This window comes from Canis aureus, chromosome 18, assembly GCF_053574225.1.
Source record: "Canis aureus isolate CA01 chromosome 18, VMU_Caureus_v.1.0, whole genome shotgun sequence".
Classification (NCBI taxonomy): domain Eukaryota; kingdom Metazoa; phylum Chordata; class Mammalia; order Carnivora; family Canidae; genus Canis; species Canis aureus.
Window position 1 is genome coordinate 19,517,791 of NC_135628.1, and position 26,575 is coordinate 19,544,365.

General features: G+C 41.5%; 2 protein-coding genes across 3 annotated transcripts in view; both read right to left on the reverse strand.

Moving 5' to 3' along the window:
• CREB5 (cAMP responsive element binding protein 5) overlaps window positions 1–26,575 on the reverse strand; it is a 494,841-nt gene that overhangs the window by 382,894 nt on the left and 85,372 nt on the right. The window lies entirely within an intron of this gene.
• LOC144288437 (uncharacterized) lies at window positions 22,266–24,650 on the reverse strand. Its single transcript, XM_077855935.1, has 5 exons — window positions 24,369–24,650; window positions 24,023–24,135; window positions 23,643–23,696; window positions 23,232–23,434; window positions 22,266–23,154 (listed from the first exon to the last, which is right to left on the reverse strand). Exons 1-5 carry the CDS (start codon window positions 24,648–24,650, stop codon window positions 22,589–22,591), a joined length of 1,218 nt encoding a protein of 405 aa, XP_077712061.1. The 3' UTR covers window positions 22,266–22,588.

Here is a 26,575-nt window from a genome sequence, read left to right on the forward strand (position 1 = left end):
TGGCAAATATTTCCTTTTTAATGACTATCTAAATCCTGGTTAAAGGTCAAGTTTGATAGATACTCTGTACCGCCTTGACAATGATGAAGGCAATTGATATAAACTGTTTGAAAGCATTTGATAGAATGTATCAAAATCCACTTGTTGGAATGATTCCTTTGGAAAAATGAGAGATGCAGATGAAGGGTCATGTGTGGGAAGATTTATCACAATATTTGTTATCAGCGAAAAATCCAAAATAGACTATATATCCAATAATAAGCAGAATGGTTTAAGTACATTATGACAAACAGAAGATTATACCATCATTAAAACTGTATTTTCAAAAAATAAATCATGACCTCTGGGAAATGTTCACAAAATAATGTTAAGCAGAAATATTCCAAACACAAATCTTCAAACACTCGAATGAATTATAACTAGATAATACAGATGGATAAAGACATAGATTATAAGAGACTATACATCAAAATCACCAAAGTGATTGTCTTTGGTTAGAATTTCTTTCTTTTTTTTTAAATTTTTTTTAATTTATTTATGATAGTCACACAGAGAGAGAGGCAGAGACATAGGCAGAGAGAGAAGCAGGCTCCATGCACCGGGAGCCCGAAGTGGGACTCGATCCCAAGTCTCCAGGATCGCGCCCTGGGCCAAAGGCAGGCGCCAAACCGCTGCGCCACCCAGGGATCCCTAGAATTTCTTTCTTATATGTTTCTGTATTTTCTATGAGTTTTTAAAATCAGGAAACAGTAAATTTATCTTTAAAATTTTTAAAAAGAAAAGGGAATCCTTAAACTTGAGATATTGTTAACATTTTTTTACCCATGTTTGTGCAAGCCAGCTAAAATTCATCTTGAAAAAAAAATGAAAAAAAAATTCATCTTGACTCAGAAAGGAACACGACACAAGTAGATTTGAGCATTAGGATTGGTTGATTCCCAGGGCACCTGGGTGGCTCAGTGGTTGAGCGTCTGCCTTCCGCTCAGGTTGCGATCCTGGGGTCCTAGGATCAAGTCCCACATCGGGCTTCCCACAGGGAGCCTGCTTCTCTGTCTGCCTATGTCTCTGCCTCTCTCTGTGTGTCTCTCATGAATAAATAAATTTTTAAAAATCTTTTTAAAAATTAAAAAATAAAAGAATTGGTTGATTTCCCATGTTAAAACTCTGGAACCTTCCCTGCCTAGCTACTCTTTTGGGAAAGATAGATTCCCTTTTGTTCCTCTTTGGGGTATTTTTCTCACAAGGTCAGCTTCAGGGGGAATTTAGAGGTAAGAAAAGTTACCAAGACCACTATTTTAAAATAGTGTGCTCTAATTTTAAAACCTTAGAAGACACTGCCAAATCGCCCAGGTGCCTGTCGAATTAGAGACGAACCCCGAGACTACATAGAGGCAACAGCCATAAATGACACAACAGAAAAATGATAGCTGCTTGTTTGAGAAAATATGCATAGAATATGCCAAAAAGACTCCTACACTGGATGTTTTTCTGAATGAATTTCTTGTAAGTTCTGTCACTTGAAAATAATGTAATACTAGGAATCTCTATGCTATGAGAATGTCATTCCAAATGCACCTACCCTACTGCCTTTGCCATTGGCTGGTAGAAATACACAACTCTTCAACTCTCTCAAACACATTGCATAATTATAACATCTTATTACAAACCTTCCATGTTTGTTTTATCTTTGCCCAAGCACAGCTTTTACTTAATAGATTTCAGAATATTTCTCTCCCTCTCTCAAAGGAAAAAAAAAAAAAAAACCCAGCTAGATGCAATAACTAGTGCAATCAGAATCACTAAAAAAATAATAACTCATAGCTATTTGCAGTCACCCAAACCCTGCAATGACTCTCCACTGCATTTAGACTGAAATTAAACCCCCTAACCTGGCTCAGCACACCTCACCTCCAATGTTATCTCACAGCATTTGCCCCCCTCCTTCACTACACTTGTGGTACCCGGGTCTTTTTCCTTTTTCTCAACCACGGCAAGCTTATTCTCACAGCACTAGGTTTCACCTATACCTGGAATGTTCTTCCCCTTGATCTCCAAATGATTGAACCATCTTTGTTTTTAAGTGTAGGTTAAAAGTAAGCAAGTGAACAGATGAGACATCAATACCATAAAATGACTAAATTAACATATTTTTAATTTGGTACTCTTCTTAGGAGAAACTGTCTTGGGTTTACCACCAATATTTGTAAAGTGCCTTCTAAATGCTTTCCTGAAAAACAGAGAGGTTGTAAATATCCAAGCATGAGCCAGGGCCAAAAGTAAAACAATGAACCAGGATTCCTTATTGGTTACAACTCAAAATCTAGAAAGCTCTAACACCAACTTCCCTGGTCTTCACCAACTATGGTGTCTTAGGGGAATAGTAGTGTTTATTTCCTTTATATCTTTCATTTCAAATAGTGTCCATTATTAATTCCAGAGATACAGCATTAACTCAAAGTATCATTTACAAGTATTGTGTAGCAGGCAGTCTCTGAGATGTCCCCCAGTGATCCCAGTCTTCTAATATATACATGTGTGTAATCTCCTCTCCTGAGTAAAGGCTGGGCTTAGTGTTTTGCTTCTAATGAACACAATGTGGCAAATATGATGGGATGTCATTTCTGAGATTAGATTAGAAAAAAATACTGTGATTTCCATTTCTCACTTTCTACCTCTTGGAAGCCTTGCTTACTCTTAGCCTGCAAACAGCCATATAAACAAGCTTGGGTGTGCATCTTGTGAGGCCTACAATAGCCATGTGAGTTTAGAAGTAGATCCTCCCATATATGAGGCTAAAGAGGCCTACAGCTCTGGCCTACATCTTGATTCCAGCCTTGAGAGACCCTGAGCCAGGGGACTCAGGTAAGCCATAATCAGATTCCTGATCCACAGCAACTCTGAGTCAATAAATATATGTTGGAGAGGGGCGCCTGGGTTGCTCAGTCATTTAAGCATCCAACTCTTGATTTCAGCTCAGGTCATGATATCAGGGTTGTGAGATCAAGCCCCACATCAGGCTCTGTGCTGGGCATGGAGCCTGCTTAAGATTCTCTCTCTTCTTCTCTCTCTGCCCCTCTACCTTCACCCCAACTCACATATGCACTCTCTCTCAAAAAAAAAAAAAAAAAAAAAAGGTAAAACAAATTCTTTAAAATAAATATATGGGAGGGGGGAGGCTAATTTGTTATACAGCAATAGGTAACTAACACACTGTTTATAACCCAAATTACATTCTTCACATTTCCTCTTTCTGTTAGGTCTATGTGAAAGAAAATTTTAGCTCTCTAAATTATAAGAATAAAATCTTAGGTTGTATAGGGATGGAGGATATTCAAAACTAGAAATAATGAATCAGGATTTATTCCCAAAGGAAACAATAACTATATTTGGTACATCAATCATAATAGCCACTTAAAATTTACATACCATTTTTCAATATGATTGGCATTTTTACATAAATGGTCATTTACTCCTCTTGCAAAGGCTATGAAGTAGGTATTAGCGCAATCTCCATCCTACAGATGAGGAGACTGAGACTCAGCAGATCTTCTGACCTCCAGGAAGGCAAATACCTCTCTCTTGTTCACCATCCTTCCCCATGGAATGAGACATGTCTCATTCCATGTCTAGCACTGTAAATGCTTAACACATATTTGCTGAGTGGATGCCTCATACCACAACATTATCTATAAAGTTGGTGACTTTGTTTCATGTCCCCAACTGACAAACACATCAACTGGTCAATCTCTATACGGACCAGTGTAAAACACATACATGTATTCATGAAACCAGTGTATGTGTTTCTCAAACAACACAGATACCTCTGAAAGCTTACTCCAGCTTTAAACACAATAAAAAGATCATTCTCTAATTTAATCCTGTTTTTCATACAGTTTTATGCTGCTGAAGACAGAGACCTAAAGCTCTTTTACAAGCTAACAACCCTTTTAAATCTAATCTCTTCCCTCACATATCATTTCCTAAACTCTCCCCAATGAGGCTGGAGACAACGGACCTTTCTAAGAGTCACCAAAGGAAGTCCTCATCCAGCTCAGATTCCCTTATCCCCACCACACTCCCACCCCTCCCCTGCCATCCTAGCCTCTTTCCCCAATAAGCATGGCAATAAACATGGTAAGGAGGAAGTAATAAGTCTTGCCAAAGGTCACTATAAAATAACCTCAAGCAATGTTAGATAGAAGTGTCCATAGAAATGCAACAAAGCTGCTGACAAGGAAACAGGAGGTAGGGGGATTTTGATTAGGAAGTTTATATAAGCCTTAAATTCCTCTTCTTTTCAAAGTTTCATAGTCCAGTGATCATTTACTCTAACCACAGCCCACTCCCTCCTATTACCTAATAAGAAAGTGTTCACAAAAAAAAAAAAAAAACAAAAACACATGGAGCCATTAAGTAATCAATTAGTCTATGTTTTAAGAAGATAGGAAAATCATTAGGTATGATTACTCATGAAATCATATGCTTATAAATAGAAGAACTGCAATATATCATGAGTAAAGTAATAAATTAATAACAGACATCCATTCATTCAGCAAATACTGAAGAACTGTCTGCTATGTGCCAGCACTAGATGTTGGAAAAATGGTGATAAACTACGCATGATCAGAATTCAGATTCTAGTGGGACATATAGATTTCAAATTTTAAAAAATTAAAAATCACTTAAAGAAATATAAATCTAAAAATTGATAAATGCTAAGAGGGAAAAGTTCAGGGTAGCAGGAGTATTCAACAGGGAAACCTAATTTAGATTAGGAAAGCGGCCATCATTTCAGCAGGAATGGTTGAGGCAAAAGGACAGTATATGCAAAGGCCCCATAATTGAGAAGGGCTTGGTGCTTTCAAAGACCTAAAACTCCAGTATGGTTAGGACCCCCTGCATGAGGGGCTGTGTTGAGAAATGAGGCTGTCCTATCTGATGCCAAGACTGTGATCCTGACTCTATATCTGTTGCCCAAACTCCTTCCCTGAACACCAGACTCAGCATCCCCCATTCACCGGATATCTCACACATAACATATCTACAGCTGAGTTCCATATCTCACCCACCAAACCTGTTGCACAGGCTATCTTCCCCACATCACCTAGCAGATATAATTCCAACCTTCCAGTGTCTCAGGTCAAGAATGTTAACATCCTCCCTGATATCTCGCCAACCCCAACACCCAACTTGTCAATAAGACCTTTCAGCTTTACCTTCGAAATAAGCCTTCTCACCACCTCTCCCATGATCACCCAGTCCAAGCTGCCACAGTCTCTTGCCTTCTAACACACCTTTCTGCTGTCACCCTAGCCTGTACAAATCCACTCTTCAATCACAAAGAAGGTCTTTAGAAATAATGGATGCTCTTCTCAAAACTCCCCAGCAGCTTCCTCTGTGGCTAAGATTAATATTCAACATTCACAGTATGGTCTGCAAGCCCACCCATCACTTCCTACTCCTTCCTCACCATCTTCATGTCTGCATCCTTGCAGCCCCTCGAACATACCAGGCCCTTTGCACCAAGAGATCCTTTGTCTGTAAACTTGTTCTCCACACCCCTGCAGGAAGGGCACCTCCCTCCAGTCTCTCTACTTACCTGTCACCTTCTCAGAAAGACCTTCCCTAACTCTCCAGCTGAAGGAGGAAAGAGCATACAGTATCTACTTACCCAGTCTCATCTTTCTTTTTATCACTTACTGCTATATGATGATGCATTATGTATTTACCTATTTGTATAGAGATTTTGCTGTTGGTTCACTGACAAATCCTTAGAACCGGGAAGAGATCTAGCTAAAGAGAGCAAAGGCATACCTTTGATGATGCACTTTGTTGGGCTACCACCTGGCCATCTCCAGAAGTCCTTTTGTTTTTTGTTTTTTTTTAAGATTTATTTATTTATTTATTTATTCATGATAGACAGAGAGAGAGAGAGAGAGGCAGAGATACAGGAGGAGGGAGAAGCAGGCTCCATGCCGGGAGCCCAACATGGGACTCGATCCCGGGACTCCAGGATCGCGTCCTGGGCCAAAGGCAGGCGCCAAACCGCTGCGCCACTCAGGGATCCCTCCAGAAGTCCTTTTGTAATAAAATTACAAACTCTCAATAAAGGTAGGTTACTATCTTACCTTTCTTACCTTTTCTTGATTCAAGGATCAAGAAAAAAAGAAAGAATCCAGCTGAGATGAGGGGCAAGAAAGGCAGGGTTTGTAAAAGACAGATCAGTGTCTGGAGGAGGATGGCAATCCTGAGCTCCTATGACAGGCACTGTGGTGGAACAGAATGTGTGAAAGGAAGAGGGGCAGAAATAAAAGGAATAAAAGTCTGAGGGTGCCCAAGACAAACCTGAGCTCTGTCACATTTTTGCCTAAGCTCAACCCTTTAAAGGAAGATTTTTTTCAGCCAGCGTAAGAGGAAGGAGATTAAGGTCTTCAGAGTATATATTTCTCTTGCCAAAAGACTGGTCATGTGTTTTTTTATAATCATAAAAAAGAATCCACAACAAAATTCAATGTCAAACAATAGGGGATGGTTAAGAAATTATGGTATAGCAACTCCATGGAATATCATGCATAATCATAGTTTTGAAAACTATGTAGCAACATGAAAAAATGCCTGTGGCATAGTTTTAAGTGAAGGAAGCAGCCTTTAAAAATGTGTCTACGTTCTGATTAAAACTATTTAAAACTTATTATCTGGACCAGGTATGGTAGAGAATGTAAAAATGAAAAATCAATGACTCCTTGAGGTTGTGAAATTCTCTGTGATTTCCTCATCTCACTCCATTTTTGAAGTTCTGAAATATTATTACAATTGTTTTTTATACTTTAGGGACGTCCATCAATATACCTGAAGAATTTCCCTGGGCTAGTCTTTCCAGGAGCCCTCAACAGACATCAAACATCTCCCTCTGGTAATAGAAAATTCATGACAAAGAACAACATCTGAGTATCCCTATCATCAATTCACTCAAGATTATCTACTCTATATAAGGAACTATATGCTAAGGTCTATGAGGGAAATCAACACCAAGCAAGAGTCAATTCTTGCTGTTATGGAGCTTATAAACCAAGAGAAGGAATTTATGACAATATAAAAAGAACTGTAATTGAAGATATTTTCTAATCATAAGAAAAATATTAAGAAAATCCTAAGAAATTAATTCTGCATTTAGTTTTTATTTGGGGAGATCAGGAGATGAGTGTTTGCACAGGCACAAGGTGAAGTGGTGGGAGGAAGGAGTGTGCTGGCCATAGACAGATGTTCCAGGGAAGAGGAGAGCCTCAACATGGCAGAGAGGCACTCAACAAAAACAAGAGTTTATTATGGATCTTGTTGAATATGGGCTATACCTACAAGGATGCTGGCTGGGGTTGGCCTAAGGGGGCTTAAAACAGATGTTGATGAAGGCTCTTGAGCAGTGAAATGAGACATTCAGAGCCATAGAGTAGAAGGATTTATTTCGTAGCCACAGTGGAAAGTCTGAGCTCAAGGACCAGCCAAAACAGTTGTAAATCCCAATTCTTCCATTTAGTGGTCACATTTCCTTTGTCCCATTAACTGGTTTGTCCCCTGCCTACCCTGTGAGTCTCACTTTCCTTATCTATAAAATGGGCTAAGTCCAGCTCCTGGGTAGGTTTGTTTTAAAGGCTGACATAGTACATCAAGAGGGTAAGCTCAAAAAAGACACATTAAATAATTCTGTTCCCCTTAATTCTCGGTTCACAGAAAGAAGTAGTTGAGAAGGAGACAGGGCAGAAGGACAAAAATCACAGGATTTTGCTCTGCAGGGTCTAAAAGACATGGCAATGACCTGTTCATCTTGACCAAGGGGAAAGGCAAGGTCAGCAACTGAACGTCCAAGCTGTGGACCCAAAGGATGATGGTGGCCCTTCCTGAAATGGGTGTGTCAGAAGGAGAAATGGTATGAAGATTAGTTCCTGTTGGAACAATTTAAAAATTAAGGAACAGCAGCAGTCCATCTAGGAGGAAATGGCCAGAGTGAACTCAGAAATTAGGGCTCCTGGCCCAGGAGAGGTATAATCTGGAGACACATTGCATATGCCCTAAGATTTTTAGTAGTTGACCATTCCTATTTCCAAGATCTGTAATGCTCCTATCAACCTTTCTCCGCTGCTCATCTTAATACATTCATCCGAAATATGTAGAGAAGTTATTGGATCAAAATATTCTATTTGGCATATAACCTGACTAAACTTGGCATCCTGTATTTTTCTTCATGATCTGTTATCTTTTTATCTTCATGATTCTGTTATCTGTTATCTTTTGAATTATATAGTTTATGAAGTTTAGATAACTTTCTTGACATATAATTCACATACAATTCATCCACTTAAGTGTACAATTCAATGTCCTAAGAATATTCACAGATTTATGCAAATAACAACACAATCAATTTTGGAACATTTTATCACCTCAAGAAGAAACCACACATGCCTTTGTGGTCACCCCCAGGTCCCCAGCCCCACTCTCAGCCCTAGCAACCACCAATCCTTCTTCTCTCTCCATGAATTTGCCTACTCTGGACCTTTCACATAAATGGAATCATAGGATATTCAGTCCTTGGTGTCTGACACTTTTTCTCAGCATGTTTTAATGGTTCATGCATGTTGTGGTATGTGTCAGTACTTCATTTCTTTTTACGACCAAATAATATTCCAATATATGGATAAACCACCTTTCGTTTATTCATGCATCAGTTGATGGACTTTGGGTTATTTCCACATTTTGGCTATTATGAGTAACACTGCTATGAACATTCGTGTACAAGTTTTTGTGTGGACATATATTTTAATTTCTCTTAGCTGTATACTTAGAAATGGAATTGCTGGGTCATAAGGTTTTTGTTTAATTTTTTAAGTAACTGCCAAACTGTCTTCTAAAGTGGCTGTGCCATTAGACAATCCCACCAGCAATGTATGCAGGTTCCAATTTGTCCACATCCTCATCGAAACTTGTTATTGTCCGTCTTCTTTATTATAGTCATCTTACAGAGTACAAAGTGGTAACTCCCTATGGTTTTTCTCTTTTTTTTTTAAGATTTTTTATTTATTTTTTCATGAGAGACACACAGAGAGAGAGAGAGAGAGAGAGAGAGAAGCACAGGCAGAGGGAGAGGGAGAGGGAGAGGGAGAGGGAGAGGGAGCCTGATGTGGGACCCGATCCGGATCCCGAGTCTCCAGGATCACACCCTGGACTGAAGGCAGCGCTAAACTGCTGAGCCACCCGGGCTGCCCCTCCCTATGGTTTTGATTTGCATTTCTCTGGTAACTAGTGACACTGAACATCTTTTCATGTGCTTGTTGGTCATCTGCATATCTTCTTTGTAGAACTGTTTATTCAGATCCTTTGCCCATTTTTAATTGGATTATTTGTTATTTATTAGGATATGTTTTTAAACAGAATTTTGTCTTCTGTGCTTTCATTGTATAAAACAGAGATAGCACACAGGCATATATTATTCATCTACAACTAGAAGAGCTGAATTTTTCCCCCTGCATTGAAACGTCTATGTTCAATTGTGAGTATGTGTGTGTGTGTGTTGTGTATGGGAACTGGTGGCTATTGTCCTTGGAGTAAATACTACCACATCAAAACAATGATTGTTAAGCCTGGCAGGGTGACAAATTAATTGTATTTATTCTTTGTTCTCAAGGTTAAACGTTGGTATTGCCCTTTTAGCATTGCTCTTTCACAAACTTTGAAGACAAATTCAAGGCCAAATCAAGGACAATGTCCATATTAGTAAATTCATTTATCAGTACTATATATAAATATATATATAACTACTTATACATATCATTTTTTTTAAAGTGTAGCCTTGTTTTGCTGGCTTTGTCCACACCTGGTAATGTGTGTACCCTCATCTCTGAAGATTTGTTCCAAGGTTTGCTGGGGGTCCATCAGAAGTTTATTTTTAACATGTGCTAAAAAATGTCTGGTTATGAGCCACATCACTCCCTATCTGCCAGCTCCTGTGGGATCCCACTAGTAAGTGCTCTGGGTGCTACCTTCTTGAGAGGCTTACCCACTGCTATGTGTTGAATTGCATCCTCCCAAACCTCCAGTACCCTAAAATGTGACCTTATCAGAGATAAAGTCTTTACAAGTAGTCAAGTTAATATGAAGTCCTGAGGGGTACCTGGATGGCTCAGTTAAGCATTTGCCTTCAACTCAGGTCATGATCCTAGGGTCCTGGGATTGAGTCCAGCATTGGTCTCCCTGCTCAATGGGCAACCTGCTTCTCCCTCTCCATTGTTTGTGCTCTCTCATGTTCTCTCTCTCTCTCTCTCAAATAAATAAATTAAATCTTAAAAAAAATAAATAAAATCAGTTCCTTAGAGTGGGTCCTAATCCAATATGACTGGGTGTCCTTATAAAAAGGGGAAATATGCACACAGAGACAGGCACACATAGAAGGAAGATAATGTGAAGAGACACAAAAAGAAAACATCCAACCATAAACCAAACAGAGAGACTTAGAACGATTCCCCCTCATGGCCTTCAAAAAGAATCAACCCTTCTGACATACCTTGACTTTGGAACTCTAGCCTCCAAAACTGTGAGAAAATAAATTTCTGACAGCCATCCAGTCCATGGTTCTTTGTTAACAGCAGCCCGAGGAAACAAACAAACACACAGAGCTGTGCCCTGGACCCCACTGAGTGCCCCAGCTGAGGCTGCTTTGGAGGTGGGTGCCTGTCTCTCAGAGAGGCTACTTTCTAACAGAAATTATCTAAACTGCAATGCCTATAACTCAACGACTACACTACAGTTTTTAGTTATAGTTGCTCTCTTGAGTTTCTGTTCACAGTTTTCTGTTCTTGTTCAAGGATTCAGACACATGTCCACAGAGCACTAGACCAGAAACCCTCCATTCCTCTACCACCGCAAAGGACAATCCGGGCTTCAATACTGGGTCAAACTTTTCCTGCCAGGCTCCCTCTCCCCTTAGAATGAGGAAGGCCCTCTTCTTTCCCCTCATATTCCAGTAATCAATCCCCTAGTCATATTGATCTGTTTTTTAAATCTGGCACCACTGTAGCCAATCCACTATCATGTCTTGCCTGGACAAACCACACTAGTTCCCCTGACAGGGCTTTCTGCTTCCAGACTTGCACCCCCACAATATTCTACAGTACTGACCTATCTGGTATCTCTCCTACCAGTAAGCTCTGGGAACAAAGTGACCCTGTTTGGCTTTGGCCATGAGTCCCCAGTACCTGGCACATAATAGGTTCTCATTAAAAACCTGATAAAGGAAGGGAGAAAGGGAAAAAGGGAGAGGGAAGAAGGATGGAAGGGAGGAAAGGAGGAAGGGAGGGAAGCATGGGCTTATATTTCCTTACAGGCACTAGAGGTCTATTTTTTTCTCATCTAAGCATATCAGTTGAGCATACCCTTACACTGAGAAAGGCAATCAAGTCAATTCAAACAGACATGTTCCAATAATGCCAAATGGTGTGTTTTTCAAATTAAATAATACAGCTTTCTATACACAGAACCCATCAAGATCCAAGCCAGTCTCCAAGAAAAAAAGGCATTTAGTGCTGTTATCCTCCCTGGATTACTCTATGCATCAGAATCACATTACACACCTGTCATCTCTCTGCACTGACCAGAAATGCACAAGTCCTCTTTAGACTTTTGCTCTTCCAACTAAGATACCTAAGTTGGAATAAGTGGTCTATGCATTCTATGGCTCCATCTGGGGAATGGCTGCATTCAAACCTTATCCCTCTCTTTTTTAAAAATTGTATTAAAATGCACAATTTATGAAATTAACCACGTAAACCATTTTTAAGTGCATGGTTCAGTAGTGTGAAGTACAGTCACATCGTTGTGCAACCCACCTCCAGAAACCCCTCTTTTTTTAAACAAACATTAAGTAACTAACACTATATAAAGAAATATAAAACTTCCTAAGGAGACCTCCTAAAACATCTGCTAGATGTTAAATAAAGAGGGCGCCTGGGTGGCTTAATCGGTCTGCCTTTCCCTCTAGTCATGGTTCCAGGGTCCTGGGATCGAGCCCTGCATCAGGCTTCCTGCTCAGTAGGGAGCCTGCTTCTCCCTCCCGCTACCCTTCTGCCTCTCCCCCTGCTTGTGTTCTCTCTCTCTCTTTTAAATAAATAAAATCTTTTTTAAAAAATGTTAAATAGGGATCCCTGGGTGGCGCAGCGGTTTAGCGCCTGCCTTTGGCCCAGGGCGCGATCCTGGGGATCCAGGATCGAATCCCACGTCGGGCTTCCGGTGCATGGAGCCTGCTTCTCCCTCTGCCTGTGTCTCTGCCTCTCTCTCTCTCTGTGTGTGACTATCATAAATAAATAAAAGTTTAAAAAAAAAGTTAAATAAAGAGGGATACCAGGGTGGCTCAGTGGTTGAGCATCGGCCTTCTGCTCAGGTCATGATCTTGGGTTCCAAGCATTAGGCTCCCCATAGGGAGCCTGCTTCTTCCTCTGCCTATGTCTCTGCCTCTCTTTCTCTGTGTCTCTCATGAATAAACAAATAAAATCTTTTAAAAAAAATATTAAAGAAAGAGAAAGCATCCCATTTACAACCTTCCTTTTAAAGATACTATGGGTTTTGTGCCTTGCAGGGGGGGAGCACATTTCCTGAAAAGGGTAAAAATGAACTTTGGGTTAAAGGGTTAATCTGTCTATCTTAAAAATGTTCCTTCCAAAGGGCATGCCAAATAATTACATGTAATTTTTTTATCCCTGTTTTTGTGAGTGCTCCTAAGGCACATGAAAAAAAAAAAATGTGCATCTTTGCCAGTGCTGCCTCCATCCAATAAGCAGACATCACTGTTTTGTTTTGCTTTTTAATGTTTTGAATGATTTGGAGATTAGTATGGGTATTTAACAAAAAGTACAATTTCAAATTACATGCTGCTTCATGGTGCCAAAACACTGTGCACCATCATCTTTGATGACGTCCACCAGCACAGCACTAAGAATGGTGGTTATTAGTCATCTGGCTTTGCAAAGCTGGAAGACGAAATTGTAAACAATGTGTGCTTGAACAGGCCACATTAGTAAAGAAGAGTGTCTTAAATACAGTTTCAATTTTTTTAATCTAACAATATCTTTTAATCAATAATACCTGTATCTAAATCAAAGTGATAAACAGATATTTGCCCAAAAGAAGGGCAGTTTATCCATGAGCATCCTAAAAAAGATGATAATCACATTTGCAAATATATATGCCAGTAACATCCTGGTCCTCACTGGCCAAGGTTTTTATTTATATAGAAGCTTAACAACCATAACCACATATATGTGTGGATACTGAAACTGCTTTAACTTTAGTATAATGCTTAGAAAAAGACCCAAAATAACCCATCGCTGGTACTGGTCACAGACTACATTATTAATCATGGCTTGTATCTCATCCATGGAAGACCTAGAGGTGCAGACAGAAACTGCTCATAGTTAAGCCCAACCCTAGTCATTGTTAGAAGAAAACAAAAACCAAATACTCAAAAGCAAATGACTCCAGGCCAAGTGTGAAGACAGTACATTGGTAAAACAAGAGCTAAAATCTTCTACTGAAGATAATTCAGGAGCTCTCTATCTTGCTCAGTGAATGAATACCCAAAACTCTTTACTTTCAATCCCTAAAAGAGTTGAATCACTTACATCTTTAATCTCATTGTCTTTCCACAAAGTCCTCAACAGTCAATCATGAAGTAGCCTTAGAGAAAGTTTCCCTAGATACCACTAAAAACACAGGTTTTTAACAGATGTCTCCATGCAACTTTTAGAATAGATCCCACGTTAAGAGGCTGGTATACCCAGATGTATTTGTTAATCAATCCAGGTACATGTAGCCTGGAGCTGAGTAGCAAGAGTTATTAGCAGAGAAATCATTTAAGTGCAAATAATGCATGCAAAAGCATTAGAAAAAAATGTTATTTGCGAATTCAAAGACAAATGCAATCATATACACAACTGGAAAATCCCCACCTGGAAGCCACCCAGAGTGGTGCTTATCTTTAGGCACTAATAAATGGGAGCCTTTGTCTCACACCCTTCTAGTTAATGAACACGATGCTTTGCCTTGTCAATCCCTCAGTTTCTTCTCATAAATGGAAGTTAAAATTTTCCCAGTGAAGAACATGACAGAAAACACAAATATTATCACCACAAAATACAGAGAAATGTGCCATTCTGCACCTAGAAATGGCTGTAAGTCATGTTTAAAAAGCACATGGCCACATAGACATGAACTTGGAAACAGACCACTATGCAGGGGAGACGGAGAGAGGTTCGGGGTGGGATGACTCACAAATTCGGGAATGCAGAGGCTTTCAGCAGCACGAAGTCACAAGGGATCATCCCTGAGGTCTCTCCTCCCCTCCACAAACAATACTGCTTGTTGACTTGGAAAGAAGATGGTACAGAGTTTGGAACTCATTATTTTTAATTTTTGGTTCTTTGCACCCGTTAGTCAATGCACAACCTGGCACAGTGTTAAAAATGTATTAAAGGAGAACATTCTGGTGTGCACTGAGAAATACTGATTCTTCTAACATTTTAAAGGATGACAAAGAATAAACACTTTAAGTCAAGGAGCTGGAACTACCATTTTGACATGAGCAGAGGGCAAGGGCAAGTCTGGTCTCTGCAATGACACAGAGCTTGTGAAAAGCTTAGAGAGAAACACAAGGGGAGCCAGATGTCTTAAATGCAGTAAGATTTTTCCCTCCAAAAAGAGCTAAAGACAAGTAGTACTGGGGCAAAGAAATAAACTAGCAAAATACCCAAATTGTGACAATCTTCATCTTTTCCAAACTGGAAGGTTTCTAAGAGGCTGCATGTAAACCAAACCATACATAAAGATTTTGGGACAGGGACACCTGGGTGGCTCAGGGGTTGAGCATCTGCCTTTGGCTCAGATCATGATCCCAGGGTCCTGGGATCCCGTCCTGCATCAGGCTCCCTGCATGGAGCCTGCTTCTCCCTCTGCCTATGTCTCTGCCTCTTTCTGTCTCTCACGAATAAATAAAATCTTTAAAATAAAAAAAGATTTTGGGAGAAGCAAACCATCTAAAACCATTTAAAATATTTGAAACTCATACAAAGCAGAGTTCATCTGTAGCACATAGAGTTGTCTTCTAGTCATTCAATCTATGCATTTTAATTTTTATTGATTACATTTCCTAAATACATTTTATAGTGTGCAGCATGCTATGACAACCACTTGCTCTTGAACTCTGAATGCTTTCCTGCAATCCCTATCTGTCAACGGATCACAGAATATGGGAGCAGAAGATACCACAGAGGTCAGTTACAATTTCAGTCCTCAAACCTGGCTATATTAGAAATACTTTTGGAGCTTTTAAAAATACAAAGGCCCAGGCCCCCACCCCAAACCAATCAAATCAGAATTGGAGATGCGGAGTAGGTATCAGTACTTTTCACAAACTCCACAGGTGGTTCTACTGGGCTGCCATGACTAAGAACCATTGAAACAGAGTGTAGATTTGCATTGCTTGACACCACGGTCACTTGATATGTGGCTATAGAGCACTTGAACTGTGACCGGCCTGAACCTGGACGTGAAATAACTGTAAAATACATACCGGATTTCAAAGATTTAGGAACAACAACAACAAAAAAAAAAACCACAAGGTATCGATCGCATCAACATTTTTATATTGATTATATGCTGAAATGATACTATTTCAGATATTTAGGGTTAAATAAAATATGGTATTAAAATTAACTGTTTCTTTTTACCTCTTTAATGTGGCTACTAGAATATTCATAATTACAAAGGTGACTTGCATTTATGGTTTCCATTGTTGAACAGCGCTGGTCACAACTAACACTCTTTTTATCACAAACAAAAAAACTGAGGCAGAGAAGCATAATGAGTTGAAGGGATTCCCCCTCTCAGTCTTAGTCTTTTCCTGTTGCCATAAACCACATTGTTTGGCAGAGCTACAGCAGAGCCTGTGATGCCATCAATTGGATTTCAAACCTTTCTCTCTTTTGTCTTGCTAATTACTTCTCCTAAGATTGGATATTAAAACCTATTTCCCTTATGGAAAAATGTCCCCTATCCCGTTACGCACACACTTGTGATTTGTTATTGTAGGGTTACTCATAAAAGCAGAGTAACCAGAATGGATGCTTAAAAATAAATCTAGAAAAATATTAGCATAAGGAAAATGCAGGGAATGGATGAAGAAGACCATTAAGGCTTTTAAGATGTAGATAGTCAAATTCTAGCCTGTGGATGTTTTACCATGTTGTAATTTAATAAATAACCTCAGAAACCCTCAGCATTCTGAGAGTCATCTTCAACACAGCCATCAGTGAGCTTGAGAATTGAGAAGATGGTCTTTCCTCCCAGAAGGCAGTGTTTTTCTGGACAATGCTGTCATTGCAGGAAGGCAAATCGGGCTCTTCCTAACGGCGTGCTACATCACGCCTAGCCACCCTGGTGGAAACAGATTTTATCCTCAAGGCTTTCTACCCTCTGTTGCATGATTAGAACCTGATCATTCAGAAGTCAAACAGCATCATCGCTTACTTAGAGAAGAAGATCTTGTTTTGATAAAGTGAAAGGGTCGTACCAGATCTGGCAAATGGAGATAAAATGTATTTCTTCTTATAATCAGCTAATTCAAACAAAAACAAAGATGTTTTTTGTTGTATGTGGTTTTCCCCCTTGGGAAGCCAGCAGAGAGAGAATTGCATAAAATTGGCTGAAATGTGTTGTAGTTGAGGAATCATGCAACACAGGGGCTCCTCAGTGTAATAAAAGAATAAAAGAGACCTGAATTCTGATATAAAGTGTTCATGCAAAGAGCTGGAAAGGAAACCTATGGGTCAAGCCAAATAACACATACAGTAGATGCATTCAAGATTTCTTTCTGTTGAGATTGTCTTGTTCCCCATCCTAAATACAGCATAGCCTAAATGTCATCTTAAATCAAATGTGTGGTGCTGTGGAGCCCCCTATGTTGCATGCATGATTTCTATTAGCTATGATTAGTCAAGTTTTGCCAGTCAAACCTCAAACAGCATACTTCTAGACTCAACTCACTTCTGATACAGTAATAGTCGCCTCCAAACACTTTCGTATATACCAACCTGGAAAGATAATATACTACAGAGACAGATTCTGGGCAAAAGTACATCTGCCAGAGTGAAAATAGCGCTTGTTTGTCTATCTGACAAAAAGAAAGAGGATTTATTTTAATTTTAAATAATTTTACGGATCCCTTCTTCAAAGGTGATTAAGAAAAGAAAGGAAGTAACAAAAGTTACTGCCTTATCCTACAACAGTCTTTTAGAACATCTTTAATCCTGCCTGGTGTTTAGTCTCAAATGAAATCTGGACAGTACTGTTTTACAAGGCATGTCTAATAATAATGGCGAAGAATAAGAAGAATGGTTTTCCAATAAGGAGGTCAATGTGAAAAAAATTAACATTACAGATATGTCAGAATAAACAGAACAGAAATGACAGTTTTTATGGTTAGGGTATTCATTCAAAAGATCTGATAAGAACTGTCTTCGAAAAGTTAGTGATCAAAAGGCTTGAAAAGAGCAAAGCATCCAAAGCCATGGGTTATGTTTCATTCACGACCATTTATGGCAGCCTGGCTCATGGAAAGAGAACCTGACCTGGAGGCAGGGACGTGGCTTTTAGGCTCAGTCTGGCAGTCTTTAGCTCTGGGCCTCAGTGAGCCACAGGATATAACCAGGCCTTGGGTTCTCCTCTGTAAAGTGACAAGGTTGGTCTATCAATGAGAAGACCTCCCCAGCTCTGGCTCTGCATACACTATAGCAAGCCTTTCAACTTGGCCATCGAAATCCCTGGTCCAGAAGGAATTCTTACTCTCCAAGATTAGCTCAAGCCAAACACCAACATGATAGTTTCCAATCTTTGTTAATTTTAGGGTAGAGATTAGAAATGTAAACCTTGAGGAAATAGAAGGAAGCAACTAAAATATGTGTTTTTAAAGTGTTAAATTGATTCTGATCCATCTTTCAGAAAACATAAATGAGCAGCAGAGTGACAGAAAGAAATACAAAAATGCCAATGTAACATCTGAAATGTATCCAAAATGTAAGTTTTAGTTTGAAAGTCCCAGAGTCTCAATATAAGCAACAAAAATTTAACTCTTGTCTCTGGCATACTGTTATCAGTACCTGAAAATTTTTAAAAGCCTTCTCTCTCTTCTTTCTCTCATGTCAAATCCATGATTTGTGATTCCCAACAATGGAATACTAATGGATCCTCAAAATCACTAATTGCTCACTTTTTTTTCCAAATTACAAAATAGAAGAACTTTTTAGTGAAAACATTAAACATGATGGTCATTTTTTAAAGTGTCAGAGTTTCTATTTAAAGCAATGCCACAAAATTGATGGCTTATTTAGTTTACAAATAGCAATACAAAAAGGTTCTTTAAGTCTGCTTAGCATATCTGAAAGTGCTTCTTCCTCACACTTCAATGTTTAAGGCTACTGCTGCCTAGTTTATTACCTTATCTCAGTTGCATAATTTTCTTAAATAGCATTCAGAGAGATAGTACTAGATATACATTTTTAAACACAATTTATAAAAAGTACTGGTAGATTCCCATAATACAGCTGGTAGTCAAACTGGACAAGATAATGAATTGACTGAGATCATTGCTCCATCTTCATCCAAGAAAGCTGTCTCTAAAAAAAGATCTTAAATTGCTGTAGAAATCCAATTTGTAAGAAGCAAAAGAAGCGTATAGATGGGAAACACCAGCCATGATCACATTAATTTTGTGACTAACAGCATTGCTTTGAAGTGAAGAAGAAGGGGAAAAAAATATGACAAACATAATAAGTCCACTCAAATCCCCAATTTTAATCCAACAACGCAATCGGAAGAAAACCAACTATAAACACAAAGTTCACATCTTGAGGGTACAGCAAATATCACCTTCCCACAAAACAATTTTCAGTTTAATAAGAAACAAACTCCAAGGCTGAGGAAATACTATAGGAAAGTGATGCATGGTTGCTAAAAGGCAAATTATCGTAAGAAATCAGGAGACCAGGAACTTGACATCGGTACCAACAGCCATGAAAACCCACGATTGATTGGTTTTGAATCCACAGGTGTGGGAAACTGACAATTAATTGTATGAAAACCTTTGACCTACTATAATTGAAAAGCTATACAGGAAAAGTCTCTCTGGCAAACTACCATTCAATTAAACTTCTATTCAAATAAAAGCTGCAATGTCACAGAGATGGGTCCATGTTTTTGTGGGAATGTTCTAATAAACTATCTACTCATGCAGAAACTATATAAGGTCACAACTGACTTCTTGACAGTTTATGGATATCAGCAATTTACATTCAAAAACAGCTTAAAGATATTATCAATAGAGCAAATATGTTTTACCCCCAGTAAGGTTGAAAAATACAAATCGTTATGCATCAGTCAGGATTTTAAAATAACAGATCTGTATAAAATGATGCAAAGGAAAATGAGGACATTTATAGGAAGGCACCAGTGAGTTCTATTATTATTTTCTTTTTAAGTATTAAAACTAAAATAATAGCTGATATTCAATCAACAGCATCCTACTTCAGGGGAATACACATCTAAGTTTGGGTGTGGAGAATGTTTTTTTGTTGTTGTTTTATTTTCATTTTTAGTTTTCGTTTTTAAAAACGCCTTCCTTATTAAAACTTAAGTACTTATTAAAGTGATTCATGAAGGCCTGTGGAAAAAGGAATTCTTACCTGACACATTACTTAACATGCTTCATAGCTACCCTCCTGCAGTTCACATGCCCGTGAACATTATTTTACCCAGAAAATAATGGTCTTATTCACACACACACACACACACACACACACCCCTTCCACACAAAATGCCACCAAGTCCCAGGAAACCGACAAAGGCAACATTAAAATTCGGTGTGAAATAAGAATTCCATTTCTGAATTCCATCTATGAAAATATAAGATCGGCCTCATTTAACCAAATGCAAAGTTCCTTTCTGCTTCATAAGCATAAGAAACATCATCTTACCATTATCTGTAGAATAGAATCAGCAACGTGTTGCTTCCTGCAGTCACCAAATCAGGTTTTTTCTTCCTTTCTTTCTAGTAACTTCTTTTTCACCAGCAAGATTAGGAAGAAAATAAATCTTTGAGTATTTGCCTCAGAATCTCAGACCACAAGATTGTGAAACTAGCTTTTAGTTTAAAAAAAAAAAAAAAAGGAACAAGTCTGGTGTTTTACAATCACTTCTGCAACCCAGAGGTACCTCCTGGACTCCCGTACCTCCTTTCCTCCTTCGTTCGCTAAGTTTCTCTTAGTAATGAGACTAATTTTTCCAGTAGCCTTGAACTCCCCAGATTTAACTGACATGGAAAATGTGACTAAAAACTTGTAGAACTGTCTAGCCTCCAACCCTACACAGAATCAACTTTGTTGGAAGTGTGGAAGAACACCTCGCAAGCAGCTACTTGCTCCTTGAGACTCCTGCACTACAACAGCACAGGACACCAAATAACAGTGCGCCATCTAGCTAGCAAGTTGCACTCGCCATTCTAGAAGGGGGGACACCTTCAAACCCTGGGAGTTAAGAACTTGTCAGGGTTCAGCTGCTCTGAAGGTCCAATTGTTTACTTAAATAAAAAAAAAATATCGCTACTGAGATAATCCACATCGAGTGGATATGGGAAAATTTAGGTTATAATGGCACTACAAACTTTTACATCTAACTTTGATTTACAAGATAAAAGCAAGTTTTAAATTAAAAGGGCTTTCTGTTAATAGAGCTTATTATTCTGAAGACGGGGAATGATTTTCTTCGAAAGTTGTCCCTGGGTGCATGCCTATTATCTTTGCTTTTCCCCTTCCACTAATGAGCATTTATCTAAAGAGCCTGTTAATCCTCTGATGTGTGCTTCTGGTCAGAGGTAACAGTTTGAATAAAACCACTAATCACTGATCACTAAATCACTGATCATTAATCACACTCTCCAGTGCTGGTGACCCGGGCCATTTTTCCCTTAGGTCTCTGCATCACAAACAAGAAGTTTAACATTTTAGATGCACAAGCATTCTGTAGGGGTTATACTATTTCATCTCTAGATGTGAATAAATAATAAATACCGCTGCAAACTTGGGGAAGGATGTCAATTAGACCCCAGACGGAAGTTTCACAAATGCCTACTCTACAGCATGGCTGTTTCACTTGGAAGAAAGTAGATCTGATTATAACAAAACATGTGTTCTTCACGAAATTCCCACATACTCAGAATATAAATGTTCCTTAATTTAGCTTCCGTCAACTTCAAATCAGAGGGCACCCAAACCCTCTGCCCCACTCGATCCAAAACTGTCAGTAGCTTTTTTTTAATTCGATTTCTGCTGCACACACACACCCTCCCCCACTCAGAGTTCTTTTTTACTTTTATCCCTTAAACACGTCACACACAGTGTTTTTACTTCAACTGCCAGATTCGAAGATTCTGACTCAGTTCTATGACTAAAGTATTCAACTTCCTCTTTAAATATAGAATCTTAAGGCTAAGAGAAAGAAATACATTCGCCAATTTATTGGAAGGTGCTTTGGGTTCAACGACTCATGTCCCCTCGCTTTTGCAAATGCAACGCTGAATCTTGATTCTTTCAGCTAAACTGGATACAGTCAGCATCCTCACTTCTTGGTCTCCCCCCCGCCCCCCCTTCCGCTAACCGGTTAGGAGGAAGGCGCTAGGTAAAAGTATGTACTTTGTTTGCAGTGGGTGTGTTGCTTTCCTAAGTCACCACGGGGACACAGTGTCATCATAACGACTCTAAACGCTTCCTGAGATGCCTTTCCTATCAGGACCGAGCATTTTCGCCCTGCAGAAGAGGGATCGCTGGTGCCTTTCTTAAATAATAGAAAAGGGCAGATTGTGTGTGCGTCTATCAGGTACCGTGCTCCCCTCGGACCCCAGAAGCTCTTACCCACACTCCAGGGACAGTGATCGCCCCAGGGAAAGCAGTAAAAGGCGGAGGCGGGGCCAGAGTGACAACGGTGCGGGCGGGAGAGGGGGTCGAGAAGGAGGGGGTGCCAGGAGGAGAGGGCAATAAAGATGCCCAGGGAACCAGGGAACGGGCTGTTGTGGGAGTATGTTGGGGGTGGGATGGGAAGCAGAGTTGCTTTGTCAGCATTTCTAAACCCCCGAACTCTTGAGTATCTGAAGCTGTTAATCAAACACTTACTGGCCTGCAGAATGACGTAATGGACCTGTATCCAGCCTTTATTCCTTGACACATGTCAGAGAGGGAGGGAAAAATAAAAATCAAACACACCCGGAGGACTCTGTGACAACGCCATACACAAGCAACCCGCTCCAGTTTCTGGCCTCGAACAAGCATCAAGTGGGGGGTGGGGGGGTGGCCCCCGTGCACGCAAAGTTGGGGAGGAGGTGCACAAGGCCTGCGGCTTTTCTACCGGATACTCCCTCCCCCCGGAAACATCTCTACTGCAAAGGAGCAGCGGGATGCGGTGGTCGGGAGAAAAACGTGTCCTCGGCTCCTTGGCGCGTCTTGCCCCTCTAAGAACTTCGCGAAAAGTTTAAGCGGTTGCGTGGAGAAATCTGCCGCCAGAGGAAGGCTCCGCCGCGGGGTCCCGGGAGCTGCCGCCGCGCCGCCGCGGCAAAAGCGGGAGCTGTCATTTGGGGGCAGCGGCGGGGGGTGGGGGTGGGGGGGGTAACGATGCCAGCGAGAACCGGCCGGAGGCAGGAGACGGCTGCAGGAGTGAGAGCGCACCGAGCCGCGCCGCCCTCGAGCTCTCTGCGCCTGCAGCGACAGCCAAGTGCCCCTCGAGGGCCCCGTCCCCTCCCCGGGCGCGCGCGCCCACCAGCTGCGGCGGGCAGCCCTGCGGGAGAGGTGGCAGCAGCAGGCTCGGCACCGGGAGGGAGCGAGCCCCCCGCCCGCCCCCGAGGTGACCCCGGCGTCCTCGCCGCGCCCGCTGGAAGTTTGCAAACTTTCTCCGGGGGTTCCGCCGCAACACCGGGAAGTTGGGGACGCGGGGGGAGGTTCCTGGCTCGCCGTCTCCGCTGCCGCCGCCGCTGCCGCCGCTTGGCCGCACCTCTGGAGGGGTCCGCACCTGGCCAGGTCTCTGGAGGCAAACACACACCCCCGATTCATGACTGTTCCCCGCGTCGGGGAAACACACGCGCGCTCCCACACACGCACCACGCCGGGGAGGACACGGCGCTCGCTCCACGTTAGCATCCCTCCAGTCGCACGGCGCGGCGGCCACCGAGACGCGCTCCGGCACGGACACGGCGTGGGGGTCTCTGGAGTGGCCTCGGGACACAGCAGAATTCCACAGTCCACCAGCATTTAGGGCCGGACTTCCCTCTGGTCCGCCAAAGTGTTTACAAACACAGATCACCCTCCAAAAAAAAAAAAAAAAATGCATCGCATCTTCCCTACTCCTTGCCCTGTGACCTGCCCACTGGACCAAGTAATCTCGCGGCTGCTGCCGAGAACCAACCCCTGCAAATCAAGTACGCTCCCGAGATGGCTCCCGCGGCAAGTGCAACAAAAGTAGCTAAATGCAAAAGCCCCAGAAGTGGCCGAGCCGTATTTTTAGGAACTTACCAAACAAGTGTGGAGAAGGCAAGAGCGGAGCCCGGGTGAAGGGACCACGTTGGACTGAGCAAAGATTACAATACATTCTATTTAGAGTGCATTACATCACCCCCCCGGTGACGTCACGTGGGATTCCTGAACTTCTAAATCATTGCGGTCCGCGGGGGAGGGAGAGAAGGAGGGGCGGGGCCGGCGCGCTGAGGGGGCGGACTCCGCCCCGGCCCCGCCCCGCCCCGCCCCGCCCCCGCCCCAAGAGCGGACCCTGATGCACCCGCCGGGGAGCGGCGGCCGCGGCGGCGACCGCGCAAGCAACAGCTTGCAGAGCCCAGCGCCGTGTGACACGGCTCCCTGACATTAGTGGTGTGAGTCAGCTTGGAAACAATCCTCACGGTTTCAGACAGGACCACGGAGGAGGCACGGACACGGGCTCTCCTACGAGCAAGGCCTGCTTGCGTTGGAAAGATGTGGGGATGAGGACAGGGGGTAGTGGGCTAAGAGGGTGCTAAAGGGTGCAGAGACTTTCTGCAAGCAGAAATGCAAGACGCTCCCCCCTTCCCCCACCAGCAGATGTCCAGCTCCTTTTCGCCTGCGACAGTCGTGACCTCATTAGAGTGTTCCCTGAATCCTGCCTTGCCAGAACGTTCGGCACCCCTTTTCACCGTCCCCTACCCCACCTCACCTCCAAGGGAGTAACTTCTTTACTGTGCACCCTCACATGGAATACACAGCCCCCACCTTTTCCAAGACCCCAGCTTCGTGCGTCTGAGAAGCTGGAGGGGAGTTTCTCCAGGAGGCGAAAGGTGAATCACAGCTAGAGCCAAGTGATGAGCCTGATTTAGACTCAGCGTCAGAGCCGGAAGGGCCCTTGGCGATCACTTCCAGAGCCTCCTCTGTAACTCGCCCAAGCTCACAGGCTGGCAAGTGGCAGAGCCAGAGCCAAAATGCAGGATCCGGGAGCCTGGTCTGCAGTATCTTCCTGACAGCTCCGTGAGAGAAGGAGCCTGGCGTTTTCAGCATCGGCCAGACACACCAGCCCTATCCCCAGTTTAATTTCCACTCGGATTTCCCCTTGTGAGTAGGACTCAAAGGGAAGGCATAGGCTAAATACCAGCCTATCCTAGATGACCACTGTCATTCTTGCAGCGTCTCCCCCTTCACGAAGCAATCGCATCCATGTGAACACCCTTGATTCTCACAACCACCTAGCACAGGAAGGAGAAGTAGGGCAGGTGTAATTACTATCCCCATTTTACAGATGAATTAAGGCAGATTCCAGGAGGCTAGGGAGCTGGCCTGAAGTCACTTGAGCAAGTGGTGGCACTGGGACCACCCCAACCAGTTTTCAACCCCAGATCACAACTAAGCTCTTTCTAGAAGCAGAGGTGAATATTCCATGCTCATGGGTTATTCGGGAGTTAGAATCTCTGCTACCGCTGTTGTTGGCTGGGAGTCAGTTTTGCTTAGGAACAGTTTAGCCCCTATTAACAAACAATAATCATTCCTGACATTTATGTAATATCTAACATGTATGTAGCACCTCTTATCCCAATGCATCATAACCATGACTGTGCAGTTTGCCAGAGAATCATGACTGGACTGGCTAGAAATTGTAATGCTTTGCCCCAATCATCACATACTATGCTTCTGAGCTGTTTTTGACATACTAAATGGAAGAGTTTTGAATCTCCTTTCTGTTTTTAAGTGTCTAAGCAACTCCCTGCCCTTAAATGTTCCTTGAGACCATAGGGACTGGCTACTCTTTGTTTCTTGCAGCCTTATTCAGAGCTCATCACTGAGTTTTCCATTTGTTCTCTTCCACATGTAGCTCTGCAGGAACTGCAAAAGAAGGGCTCCAGTCCTAACTTGAAATCTTAACCAATAAAACTTTAAATATGACAGCTCAATTACCTGGGCTTAGAGAAGGAAGCAATAGGCTACTGAGGAACAGTCTTTTTGCCTGCGTTGCCACTCAATAATGAGGATAGCCTTTTCCACCTAAAGCCAAAGTCTACCTCCTTCTTTAGCAAAGAAGTGTGAGCCACACAGGGAGCAAATTTGAGACAGAAAAGGGATACAGCTTGACATCAGAATTCAGTCAGAGAGCTAGTCTTTTTCCCAGTTGACAAGCGTGGGCCAAAGGAAAAAAAAATGAAGAATTGAATCAGCAAAGATGTAGTGATAAAATATTTAAAACCCTGTAAGTAGTTAATCAACATATAAATTTAAAACATTTAATTCTCAGCATTCTCTAAATAGAAGCATACATATATATATATGAGTTTTCATCCAAGTAGCTCATCAATTTCTAATACTATCCAAATCATTTGTTGATCTTTAAAAATGATTGCTGAACTTTTGTTTGACGTGCTGCTACTAGGTAAACAATGCCCCTGTCTGAGCCATGACTGACATAGGAATATACAGGGAACTTTTCCAATGACTTCCCCAATACCCTGATAATCGTTAGGCTAATTATGGAGTGTCAGTAGGTAGAGAATTTCTCTTAATATCAGCAATATTGTTCATGGTGCTGACTCCTCTCTCCTCTGCTGAACTGACAGAAATTGCATTCAAAATGTTTCCATCCATTGTATTACAGGGTATATATATATATATATATATATATATATATATATATATATTTCCTGTTCTCTGTTACCAACTAAGTCACACACAAAAACTAAACTTTCTAAATGTAAACTGAAGAAGAGAAGTGGCGTTTATAACTTTGGACTCTAATCTCAGGGTGCTGGAGTTCGAATCATGACTTTGCTACTTGAGATTTAACTAACTGCTGGGTCTCACTTTCTTCATCTATGTAATATGGTGATGATCATAGTAACTCAAATGAATTAAGAATTGTGCTGAGAAAAAAGAAAAAAGGATTATGCGAGGGATGCCTGGGTGGCTCAGCGGTTGAATGTCTGCCTTCGTCTCAGGGC